Below are 12895 nucleotides of genomic sequence, written 5' to 3'. Positions count from 1 at the left end.
TCCTCAGGAACACATGTGTTACTGGCTTTCTTCCCTCCTCGGAAGCTGCTCGCAGGCACAGCCTTGTCTCAGACTCTGCTCCTGGAGAAGTCAACAACAGATGTTGTCAGTTATAAAATCTGACCTTCTAGGCAGAAGGGGAGTTTATTGGAAGCCTATCTGGAGGCTCAAAGAGTACATTTAGAAACCTGACAAGAACCAGGAGAAGCCCTGGAGAGTCCAGGAGCAAGGATGCAGTAGCCAGGATGTGCCGACCAGCGGCTGCCTACGCTCTGCTGGGAAGGCGCAGCTGGCCTGATCTGTCCTCACCTTCGCTCTGTCCTTGTGCCTCGATTTGATGGTGCACTTGGCTGAGCCTGTGTCACGTCCGTGCCTTGACCTCCAGAGGGCAGAGAGAAGGATAACGTGCACTCTCAGATAGCCATTGAGGGGTGAGGTGCAGGCAGGGGAATTACCTTTTTAAAAATTGTTTAGATTTTCTTTTGAGATGGAGTCTCACTCTGTCACTCAGGCTGGAGTGCAGTGGCTCCATCTCAGCTCACTGCAACCGCCACCTCCCAGGTTCAAGAGATTCTTGTGCCTCAGCCTCCCAAGTAGCTGGAATTATAGGCATGTTCCACCACACCTGGCTAATTTTTGTATTTTTAGTAGAGATGGGGTTTTGCCATGGTGCAGACGGGTCTCCAACTCCTGACCTCAAGGAATCTGTCCGCCGTGGTCTTTGAAAGTGCTGGGATTACAGGCATGAGCCATCACGCCTGGCCAGGGGAACAGGAAGCCTGGGTGGGCTGCTGAGGAGATGTCCCCTCTCCCCAACTAAAAAAATGTTCAATCATGCAGGTACAAATGCACCAGGTTGTGGGGTTGAAAAAAGACTTGCTGATGAATATGCGAAGTAATGGGCTCACTCAGCTCACAGCATCCTTGCCCTCCAGTGGGGGATGCGGGCTGGAGACCTGGACTGAAAACATCTGGGGGGTGGGGGTGGGGGTTGTTCTCAGCATCTCAAAGTTCCTTTAGGGCAATGCCCACTTAAAGGAATTTTCTCCTCGAATTCAATAAACAAAGTAATTTTGCTTTCAGTTGCTTTAGGAAACTTCCCCTTTCTTCCCAGGGACTTAACTTTAGTAGCCGTACATCCTAACAAAGAAACAGCCAGAAAATAGCCCCAGGCGCGAATGGGCTCTAAGTCATTATTCCGTTAAGTTACCTTCGTTCTGGCTTCTCCGTGCCTCTTCTGGAGAAAGGCCTGAATCAGTGGGACGGGCGGCCAACCTTCTGGGGTTGGAGGATGGACAAGGCTGGGGCAGGGAGGAAGATTCTGTTTCTTCTGCTCCTGATCTAGGAAGCTCTGAGTTATTAGAAAAAGGAAATGCAGGGCCCTGAAGGTTAATTGACTAGGGCTCTGTGAGGGTGATATTCACTGCCTTTGAGGAAAGAACAGAAGTTGAACCTGGCCTGTCAGCAGAGGCTGAGGTGGCAACCCAGCTTTCTTCTCTGAGGACTCTGGTCTCAGTGTTTCACTTCTCATGTATTTCAGTCAAGGCCCATTTCATGGTCAGGAGAAGGGAGATGTTCAGTGAGCTCGAGGTAAGGACTCCAAGAAGGGTCGTTGTCTGAGGCTGGCCTGGAAAAGCCACAGTGAAAAGGCTGGAGTGGCTTCCAGGCACCACAGGGCCCCAGCACCGCCCTCGGAGCACATGCTCTCTGGTGCTTTTTCTGTTGGTTCAGACTTTGTAACCAATTTGATAGGGTCCATCCTTAGTTGCAGGCCAGGCCACATCAGTGGGTGGCCAGTCTGAGCTGTGTGCCCGTCTGAGGCCCTGTGCCTTGGATCTGCTGGTGGGGGACATGAAATGGTTCCAATGTGTTTGTCTAGGCAGCAGGAGCTGTGGGTGGGGTAGGCTTCTGGAAGGCAATTTGGACACAGTGACAATGACAGATCCCTCCAGGGTAAACTCTCACTCCTGGAAGTGGGTGTCCACGTGGAGTATCTACCACTGCTTTTGCACCTGCTCTTGAGATATTTCCAGGCACTGATTTTCTGGTCCAGAGGTGGCCGGTCCACCTGGTGCATTCCCATCCCCTGGGGACTTGTGTAAAGACAGACTCTAGAGCTTCATGCTAGAACCTCAGAGTGGGGTCTAGAAATTGACATTCATAATGAGCACCTCCTCCGATGCTTCTTATGGGAAAAGTTTGAAAACGCTTAAAGTACCTGTGAATGACTGGGATTCCTTTCTTTTCTTGCCAAGTTAACCCTCCCTGGATTCCAAGCAGATCTAACATAATATGACTTCTTCCCCCAACACTTGGTAGAGTGCCTTTGTTGACATAAGGAGACCCAAGGGCTGAGGGTTGCTTGGGATGGATTTCAGAAGGATGTTGAATCCAGAGAGACAGGATCAGGCCTGGGGCAACTGGGATGCACCCTTACTGTTAGACAGTTAATAGTCCAGGCCGGGCGTGGTGGCTCACGCCTATAATCCCAGCACTTTGGGAGGCCAAGGCGGGTGGATAACAAGGTCAAGAGATCAAGACCATCCTGGCCAACATGGTGAAACCCTGTCTCTACTAAAAATATAAAAATTAGCTTGGCTTGGTGGTACATGCCTGTAGTTCCAGCTACTCGAGAGGCTGAGGCAGGAGAATCACTTGAACCTGGGAGGTAGAGGTTGCAGTGAGCTGAGATGGTGCCACTGCACTGGGCAATAGAACAAGACTCTGTCTCAAAAAAAGAAAAAAAAAATTAATTGTCCAGCCACCTGGCCTGAGGCTGGCCATGGGGCAGCTGTCAAGGGTCATCTGAGCATGGCCCTGAAGGACCCAGCCAGTGCTGAAATTCCAAAGTCAGTGCTTCTTCTCCTGGTGATGTTGAACAGCTCCTGAGATCTTTTCCGTTTCCTCCCCAATAGGTGTGCGCCTTGATCGAGTGCGTGGAGGCCGCCAGAAATACAAGCGACGGCTGGACTCAGAGAGCAGCCCATATCTGAGCTTACAAATTTCTCCACCTGCTAAAAAGCCATGTGAGTGTCAGGGCAGTCCCTACCTCTTTTGCCAGCATCTGTACCTGGAACATCGGGCATCCCTTAGGGAAATGTCATCTTCCCACCACTGGGTCATGAGACAGTGTGGATCTTGGGGAGGTGATGTCAGTGCCTGGCACATTTAGAATGTAGCTCCAAATGAAAGCATGGTCCTGACAAGCCACTGGCCCCACTGTCCAGAACATGACTCCCTTTGCCACCCACCCAAAGTTACTCTGCAGGTTCCTCCTGGAGAATTCAGCAGGTAACTTCCCTTGGAGGGATATTTCTCAACACCCAGATCACCACTGCCAGCAACTTCATGGAGCCAGAACAGCAGGAGAGATTACAGCTGCTTTGACCTTCCTGAAGCTCTGAGTCCTTTGACCTCAGAAGGCAAAGGACTTTGCCTTTGGACCCATCTAAGCCTCCAGCCCGGCCCCTTCCTTCTTTTCTCAGCATTTACCTTTCCCTCTTTGGTTGTTGCAGTGACCAAGATTGTCTCATACCTACTGGTGGCTGAGCCGGACAAGCTCTACGCCATGCCTCCCCCTGGCATGCCTGAGGGGGACATCAAGGCCCTGACCACTCTCTGTGACCTGGCAGACCGGGAGCTTGTGGTCATCATTGGCTGGGCCAAACACATCCCAGGTGAGCATGACCAGGGGAGAGTGTGGCCAGGGACTCCCAGCCAGCATCCCAGCAGCCTACCCAATGGCTGTGCTTCTGATGCCCAGATCCTGGCCTCCAGAAGGCCTGTAAAATCCTGGCAAGCCTGTTTCTCTGAGCTCCTTTTTCCTCCTTGTAGCATTGGAGAACAGGTAGTTAGAAGGCCCAGTGAGGTTTATACATTGCTGTGGGCTCTTCAGAACTAGTTACCATTCCAGGAGGGGCCATGATTGCATCTACAATCAGTATAATATTCAAAGAACAAGTTCCTTGAGCCCTTAAAAGACGGAGTAGGGTTTTCGTGTAGACCTTATTGGAATGATGCCAGAAAACACCGGAAAAAAGACCGACTCTCTCTTCCTATGGAGGCAGGCAGAATGGAGCAGTTAGGAGCATGGGCTTGGGAATCAGACCAGGATTCCAATTCTGGGTCTACAGCTTACTAGCTGAGGAATTCGAGGAAGGCCACCTGACCTCTGTCCAATGGGAACACAAGAGCTTTGACGTGAGGGTGAAATGAGATCCTGTATGTGCAGCGTTCAGCACAGTACCTGCAATGCGCTGGCATCAGTTGCATGCCCACTATTGCCATTTACCTGATCTCTCAGGGATGCCTGTCTCTGGATTGGCTTCTGAGATCTTAAGGGCATTTCTGGTGTGGAAAGTGTACATTACATGTTTCAGGCTGTGTGGACTTCCCTTCACTGCATGTGGACCCAAACCCTGCTTTCAGCCTCTCTCGTTTTGAGCAGATGGCAGGAGCTTTTTCATTTTTGTGGATGCCAACATCCACGCATTATATATTACATACATATTGGGGGCCTTTCTCTGTGCAGGTTATTCCTCAACTCCTTTAAGACTCTAATAAGTTAACTCAGAGTGTGGTGGACACATCTTTTTACTGTTTTGGTAATGACCCACCATGGACATGGGCAAGTCAGCGTCCTGTCTGTAGATCCGTTTTTGGTTTGTCTTGGCTCTGAAAGGTGAATACAGCATGCAGACGATACAGCAAAGGTGTCCTAGACTTTAGATGCCAAGGCCCACAGTTGTTTGTTTGTTTTTTGAGACAAATCTCGCCCTCTTGCCCAGGCTAGAGTGCAATGGCATGATCTCGCTCACTGCATCCTCCGCCTCCTGGGTTCAAGTGATTCTCCTGCCTCAGCCTCCTGAGTAGCTGGGATTACAGGTGCGTGCCACCACATCCAGCTAATTTTTTTGTATTTTTAGTAGAGATGGGGTTTTGCCATGTTGGCCAGGCTGGTCTCGAACTCCTGACCTCAAGTGATCCGCCCGCCTTGGCCTCCCAAAGTGCTGGGATTACAGGTGTGAGCCACCACTCCTGGCCCAAGGCCCACAGTTGATTGAGGGAATAAAAAAAGTCCTTCTGCGTGAGACCTTGCATGCCCAAGATACAGGAAGGAGACTTCCTGTGGACGGGGATGCACAGGAAGATTAGAGGGCACAGAGGCTCTGCTGGCAAGGACCGCCTGGTGGCCCCTGGGCATTCTGACCAGGGATCTAGTTTGGTACGCCCTTACTAAGGAGCTCAACCTCCCAGGGATTACACACTCAGTAGTTTTTGAATCTGCCCAGTGCTGGTTCAGCAGAGATGTGGGGTCAGGCCACTGCTTAAGACTCCTCAGCCTGGATTGCTCCACTAACCCAGGGCCAAATTGGGTACAGCTAACCCCTGGCCCCACCCCCACACTCCTGTTCCAGGTTGAGCAGATCCTGCATCCTAGCAATGGCTCATGAGTGGCGCCTGGCGGTCCCTTGGGTCATTGCTTCCTTCTTCCACATCCCCACCCCTGTAACACCACGGAGGGAGTAGATAGGACCAGGAGACCCTGTCTCCCCTGCACTCATTTTTCTCTGCCTTTCCGCCTCCCAGCTCCATCTCCCATCTGTGCCCAACCAAGAGGGCAGGGCTAGAGCAGAGTGGGTGCTAAAGGCATAGACTTGGGAATCAGGCAGCCTGGGCTTTCATCTCAGCTCTGTCGTTACTGGCCTTGTGCCAGATACTGAATTTTTCAAAGCTTCAGTGTCCTTGTCTGTAAAAATCGCGATAGAGCCCTTCACGGATTGCTGGGAGGAGGTATCGCACTTTGTGTGCATGGGTAAACGGCAGAGATGCTTACCATGGCTGTTGATGCTAATAGTAATAAAAGCCTTCTTTCACGCCTTAATTTATCCTTCTCCATTTTTAGTAGAAAAGTAAAATAAAAACAGGGGCTCGATTGTCCGTCTTAAATGCTAATTTGCCTATTTTGCATAAATCTGCAGGCTGAATTCTTTGCCTCCTGACCTTCCAGTGTTTCACGTAAAATTAATTAGTGGAGTTTCCTGCCACTGCATGTAAACCACATATTAAGGGCAATGACACAATCAAGTGCCTGAGGGTTTTTTTGTGTGTGTGATGGAGTCTCGCTCTGTCACCCAGGCTGGAGTGCAGTAGTGTGATCTCAGCTCACTGCAACCTCCGCTACCCGGGTTCAAGGAATTCTCTTATCTCAGCCTCCCAAGTAGCTGGGATTACAGGCGTGCACCACCACACCTGGCTAATTTTTATTTGTATTTTTAGTAGAGTCAGGATTTCACCATGTTGGCCAGACTGGTCTCAAACTCCTGACCTCAAGTGATCTGCCCACCTCGGCCTCCCAAAGTGCTGGGATTATAGGTTTAAGTCACCGTACCCAGCCAGGTGCCTGATATTTTTAAACTAATCAACTTAATCCCATCTCAGATTAGATGTAAAATGTATCTGAAGACAGGCTCACTAGCCATGAGAGAGAGAGAGAGAGAACGAGAGAGAACTGGTTGAGTAGGGAGAATACAATCTGGAGCCCGCCCTGGGACCTGTGTTGGCTTCTGTCCATCTTGGTTCCTGCACAGACAGAAAATGGGGAACTGGCCATCCAGGCTGCTCAGGAGTAGAGCTCTGAAGAACCTGGGCCACTCTCCTTAAACACGAGGGGCCACAGCTCATGCTTCGGTGTCTTCCAGTCTGGCACAGAGGGCATTGCATGCTTAGCTTTGCATGCACATATTGAGAAGTCAGTATACGTCAGGTCCCCTGATAGGTGTTGTGGCTGAGACAAGCAATTAGTTTTGCCCCCAGAATCCCATTTAGAACAAGGCTGACTTCCAGGGGGAACTTGGTTCACTCAGAATCCCAGCCATTGTTCAACTCAGTCTGACGTTGTCCTACCCCAAATGCAGGTTTTTTGTTTTTGTTTTTTACCTTGAGCCTTGAGTTGAATGTTCCAAGTATTGGGTTCCCCATAGGGCAAGCCCAGGTCTTTAGAATGTCCACCTCTTATTCCATGAAACCATGAGCTAGCAGCCTTAATAGGCAGTGGGGAATCACTTGATGAATTTGCAGCCTACTCCAAATGACCCGAGTCTGCCATCCTCCCTCCCTGGGCAGCCTCAGGCTTGTGCCAGCCAGGAGAGCCTTCCCGGACAGTCTCCACCACCCTGCCCAGGCCTTCATGTACAGGGCATCCCCAGAGGCCTCCTCACAAAGGTCCCTTGGCGGCCCTGCTCCCAGGTAGCCTCCGTCTGGCTCAATGAAATATGAGCTGCCGAGTGACAGCAGCTGTGTCTGAAGTGGCCCCAGATCCTATAATTACATCTCCCTTTATTACCTCTGCTAATGGCCCTCCAGGTTGGCAGAAACGATCATAAATTAACACATTATGAACTCCACTTGCCACAAATTATGTGCTTTTTTTTTTTTTTTTTTTGAGCCAGAATCTTGCTCTGTCACCCAGGCTGGAGCACAGTGGCATGATCTTGGCTCACTGCAGCTTTGACCACCTGGGTTCAAAAGATCCTCCCACCTTAGCCTCCCGAGTAACTGAGATCACAAGCATGCACCATCATGTCTGGCTAATTTTTAAATTATTTCTAGAGATGGGGTTTCGCCATGTTGCCCAGGCTGGCCTGACATTCCTGGGCTCACATGATCCTTCCACCTTGGCCCCCAAAGTCCTGGGATTACAGGCGTGAGCCACCGTGCCTGGCCACTGGGAGAAATTTCTAGCAGTAGAGTTGCTAGGTTGAAGGGAGCATGCCTTTTATTTTATTTTTAATTATATTTATGACTTATTTTTATTTTTAAGCATCTTAAGCACTGACCGGGTTCAAAAGCCAAATTTAGAAACAAATGTATATACAGAAGTCTCACCTCTATCCCTGTCCCCTTCCCCTCCAACCTCCTAGAATTCACCATTTTTCTTTCTCAATTTTCCTTCTGGCGTTTCTTTTCACAAATATTAGAAAAGATCTGAACGATTTCAGATGTTAAAAGGTATCAGATACCTATCCCTCCCTTCCCTGCGCAAAATGAAGACACTGTATCACCGTCCAATACTTTGGAGTACACATTTGGATTGTCAAAACTATTTTGGGGGCCTTTTGGAAATGTTCAGGGAGGAAAAGAGCGATCAGGGCTGAGTCCAGAACTCACAGCAGCCTCACAGAGGTCTGGGAACAGGCCTCCCGGGTACACCCTCCGATGATGGCACAAAACTTTCCAAGTCCAGTCTCCCTCCCACCACCAAAGGGCAGGACCATCCCTGACTCCTACAAGATAGGCAAAGGCAGCTAACCCTGAACCTGAGTCCAGAGATCTTAATGGGCCTAACCAAGTTCTTTGGGCATATGTTCTTGTCACCTGGGAGTCAAAGCCCATGACATTTGTCCATTTTCTCTCTCTCTTTAGCTGTAAAGGCAGCTAAAAGGAGAGAGAAAATGGACAAATGTCATGGCAGCTTGACAGCTTCTTTGCTGTGCTCAGCCATGGGGGTGGGGAAAGGAACAGCTCAGTGTCTGTGCACCCTGGGAACTCAGAGCTGGGGTGAGTATTCAGGTGCACCTGAGGATGTGCCTCATTCATCAAATGTGCTCTCACCACCCTACTTGAGAGCTCAGCCCCCAAGGCTCCCCTTCCACAAAACCTCCCCAGACTCTTGTTTGGACCACCTTCCCCAGTTGCATGCTCTCAGAGCCCTGCATTTGCTGTAGCTCTTCTTACATTGTAACCTTGTGCCGACTAGTGCCCCTTGGTATGTGTCTTCCCCTTCACTGTAAGCCCTCGACGGTGGGGAGCAGTTCTGGATTGAGCACACCATTCTGTCCCCAGGGCCTAGCGCAGGCCTGGCACTTAGTAGGTGCTCAGTAAGTTTTTGCTGATTAATGTCTCAAAGGGCAGAAGAGCATGCTAGCCACATCCTAATGATTGTACCTACATGATTCACTGCACAAGGGCTTTTCCCCTGGGTTTCCAGAAGCCTAGTTCTTAACCTCATCCTCTCTCTCTGCTACCTTCCAATTCAGTTGTCTGCTAATTTCACCCCTGCCCTCCTCCTCCATCTCCCCTCCAGTCTGTCTGCTTTTACATCCCCTCCCCAGAGCTGTCCAGCACTCCCCCCACAAACTCTCTGGTGCTGGCTGATTGGTATCTGTTAATTAATGTTGCCCAAGGCCTCTCTCCTACTCAGACACCTGATAAGGGAAATTGGATGTCCATTTCTATCTATCTTTTATTACCTCCCAGCTCCCCCGGCCACCATAGGCAGCCACACACCCTCTCCCGTGCAGGGAATCTGGACAACCACACACACACACACGTGCACATGCACACACGCACATGCACACACACACACCCTGACCCCCTGTCACAACCTCTCCCTTGAGAAGGTGCATCAATCAAAGCTCGCCCGTGTCGGTCGGTGTAATCACTCCTGCTCTTTTGTTGATCACCCATGGATTCCATTAGCCGGTGGTGATCCAAGGCCCAAATTGTATAGATCAGGCTTGGGAACTTGGAGAATGCTCACAGTGTAAGGGTGGGCTGCCTAATTGGGGTCCTTCAGATCCAGGACTGCCCCCTAAGGTTGAACTGCCATGCCCTGTGTGGAAGTCAGGGAAGAAGTGGCGTTTGGGACAGAGGAAGCAGATGGATGGGATAGACCACACAAGCCAAAAAGCTGGCTGGTCCGGAAGCTCAGGGCCACCCAGGCCTCCAGACAAATCCAGAGAGGAGAAGCAAGTGATGCCAATGGTGTGCCAACACCAACAATAATATTAATAGTAACAGCAGCCACAGCCATCACCAGCACCCTAGCATGTTGAATGCTGATGATGCCAGGAGAAGTGCCCAGCATTTTTTTTTTTCTTTGAGATGGAGTCTCACTCTGTCACCCAGGCTGGAGTGCAGTGACATGATCTCAGCTCACTGCAACCTTTGCCTCCCAGGTTCAAGTGATTCTCCTGAGTGGCTGGGATTACAGGCGTGAGCCACCATGGCTGGCTGAGGTACCCAGCATTTTACATGCATCTTCTCTTTTCACGTTCACAGCACCCCGCCTCAGACAGAGGCTCCAAGCCAGGGATGGGGTCTGAGTTAGCAAATGAAGTAAAAAGTCCTTCCTGGGCAAAATTACCCCTGAAAAAAAGTCCCTTCATGTCAGTTACCCGTAGTGCATGGTACAAACAGCTTTGTGGATGCTTTTCCTTCTTTGAATAAATCTAGCATGTCAGTGTTGGAACCAATCACTGAGTTTCTGGTTGAATCTCCAGTGAAGTTACTGCCTTGTGTTTGGTGGTTAAGATGTTTGAAAATCAGCTGACTTATTTACCTACTCTCACTTACTCTCCTATAAATCAAGATGTTAATTGACTTTGCCTAATTTAAGTGCATGTATAATGCAATTCCAGTATAGTATCATTGTTTTGCAGATGAGGACTTTCATCTCATCATTAGTAATAATAGCTCAGTAAATGCTTTGTATGTTCTGGAATAATCATCTCATTTAGAAGCAGACCCGACTGTCCTCCCATTGCCTAGATGAGGAAGTGAAGGTTTGGGGAAGCTCCACAGCTTTCACAAGGCCAGCCTACAGCTGGTAAGTGGGAGTCAGGGTTCAACCCAGGCAATCCCCACAGCTCACTGGACAAGACAGTGTCACAATTCTGGAGCCTTCTCCATGCCTAACTTTATTTTCACTGTGGAATCAGTCTCCTCAATAGCAGGGAGTGGGTAACTCCCATGATTCCAAGTTCTCAGAACAGGACTGCTGGGTCATCGTTAAACAGAGAGTGATGGCCCCGGCAGAGGGGCTCTGACCCTGGGAGGACGGGCTGTCCTGTGAGAAAGTGCCCCAGACCCCGGGGGCTTTGGATCTCCTATCAGTCCCAGGCCGTGGTCACTGTGGTTTTTCCCTATGGCTTTGCAACAGCTGCGTCCTCATTCCTGGTCAGGCCCGTGGGTCTCTGCACAGCTGAGACTGAATCAAGAATCAGGTGTCATTTTCAAACACCAAAGCCTCCCCTGGTTTGAGCAGAGAGTGGGCCCTGGAAACTCCCCAGAGTGGCAGAGAGCATGCACTACTGCCTCCTGGTTCCAGTATGTATTCAGTCACTCCTTTAGCTACAAATGCATTGAATTAATCAAAAAGCCTCTATAGTGTTTGGAAAATACCATAGAACTAACAATAATAATGATAACAACTGTCAACATTGACTAAGCTCCTCTTAACGCAAGTCTTTTCCGTGAATTCCAAGACTGACATATTCCCCAAGGGGAGGACAGTGAGTCTCACACCACACAGGGAAGGCCTAGGGGCAGGATCCGAGGGTGCCAGGGACACAGCCACCCCCCACCCTGACCTCCAACCCCCCCCCCCCCCCAGCAAGTCCCAGGGAGGCCCCTGGCCTGCCCTCCTGACCTGCCGCTGCCCTCTGTGCTCCCTCTTCCCACAGGCTTCTCGAACCTCTCCCTGGGGGACCAGATGAGCCTGCTGCAGAGTGCCTGGATGGAGATCCTCATCCTGGGCATCGTGTACCGCTCGCTGCCCTATGACGACAAACTGGTGTACGCCGAGGACTACATCATGGACGAGGAGCACTCCCGCCTCGCGGGGCTGCTGGAGCTCTACAGGGCCATCCTGCAGCTGGTGCGCAGGTACAAAAAGCTCAAGGTGGAGAAGGAGGAGTTTGTGACGCTCAAGGCCCTGGCCCTCGCCAACTCCGGTAAGCACGGCAGTGGGGCCTGGAGGGGGAGCTTCTAGGGGGTCTGCCTGGGCCTAGCGAGCCCATCTCTGGGGCCTGGGGGCAGGGCTGGCTGCTGTGGATAGAGGTGAAAGGAAAACACTGAAGCTTCTTATCACCGAAGATTGTGCAAAGGGTGGCTTGCAGGTAAAAAGATGGTGATGAAGGCTGGCACTGGCTGATCATTTCCTAAGCCTCGGACATCCAGACTGGCACACTGGTTAAGGACATGGGTTCTGAGGCCACATTGCTGAGGAGCAAATCCTGTGTTTACCAATTGGGCAAGTTACTTCACTGCGTGCCTCAGTTTTTTCATCAGTAAAAGGAGGGCAGCAAACAGTCCCTACTCCACAAGGCTATTGACAGGATTTCTTTATACATAATTGTATTGCTTGCAACATGCCTGGTGCATAATCAGCACTCAGTTCTTTATTTACTATGGATGGGATCTTGCTCTGTCTCCCAGGCAGGAGCGCTGTGGCTTGATCCTAGCTCACTGCAGCCTGAAACTCCTGCTGAGTAGCTGGGACTACAGGTGTGTGCCATTACTCCCAGCTAATTCTTATTTTTATTTTTTATTGAGATGGGATCTCACTGTGTTGCCCAGGCGGGTCCCAAACTCATGGGCTCAAGCTATCCTCTCACCTCAGCCTCCCAAAGTGCTGGGACTACAGTTATGAGCCACCACGCTCACTGTCAACTTGTTAAATTAGCTAGGAGTTTATCAGATTCTTACAAACAACCCAAGAGCAAAATTCTTATTGTTGTAACCTCATTTTACAGATGTGGAAACCAAGACTGGGAAAAGCAAAGAAAATCGCCCAGGGTCACAGAGTTAAAAAGTGTCAGAGTTGCCGGGCGCGGTGGCTCAAGCCTGTAATCCCAGCACTTTGGGAGGCCGAGGCGGGTGGATCACGAGGTCAAGAGATCGAGACCATCCTGGTCAACATGGTGAAACCCCGTCTCTACTAAAAATACAAAAACATTAGCTGGGCATGGTGGTGCGTGCCTGTAATCCCAGCTACTCAGGAGGCTGGGGCAGGAGAATTGCCTGAACCTGGGAGGCGGAGGTTGCGGTGAGCCGAGATCGTGCCATTGCACTCCAGACTGGGTAATAAGAGCGAAACTCCGTCTCAAAAAAA

General features: G+C 50.4%; 1 protein-coding gene across 2 annotated transcripts in view; it reads left to right on the top strand.

The window, feature by feature from the left end:
* Nucleotides 1-12895, top strand: part of ESRRB (estrogen related receptor beta) — a 184193-nt gene that overhangs the window by 164079 nt on the left and 7219 nt on the right. For both annotated transcript variants that reach the window (XM_032287790.1, XM_032287789.1), the window contains exons 4-6: nt 2916-3026; nt 3516-3677; nt 11466-11735. In XM_032287790.1, coding sequence (XP_032143681.1) covers nt 2916-3026; nt 3516-3677; nt 11466-11735 — 543 coding nt within the window. The remainder of the gene's footprint in view (nt 1-2915; nt 3027-3515; nt 3678-11465; nt 11736-12895) is intronic.

The sequence above is a fragment of the Sapajus apella genome, unplaced genomic scaffold (assembly GCF_009761245.1).
Source record: "Sapajus apella isolate SASKATOON/1434 unplaced genomic scaffold, GSC_monkey_1.0 scaffold20, whole genome shotgun sequence".
Classification (NCBI taxonomy): Eukaryota; Metazoa; Chordata; class Mammalia; order Primates; family Cebidae; genus Sapajus; species Sapajus apella.
This window is presented reverse-complemented; position numbering and strand designations above follow the sequence as displayed.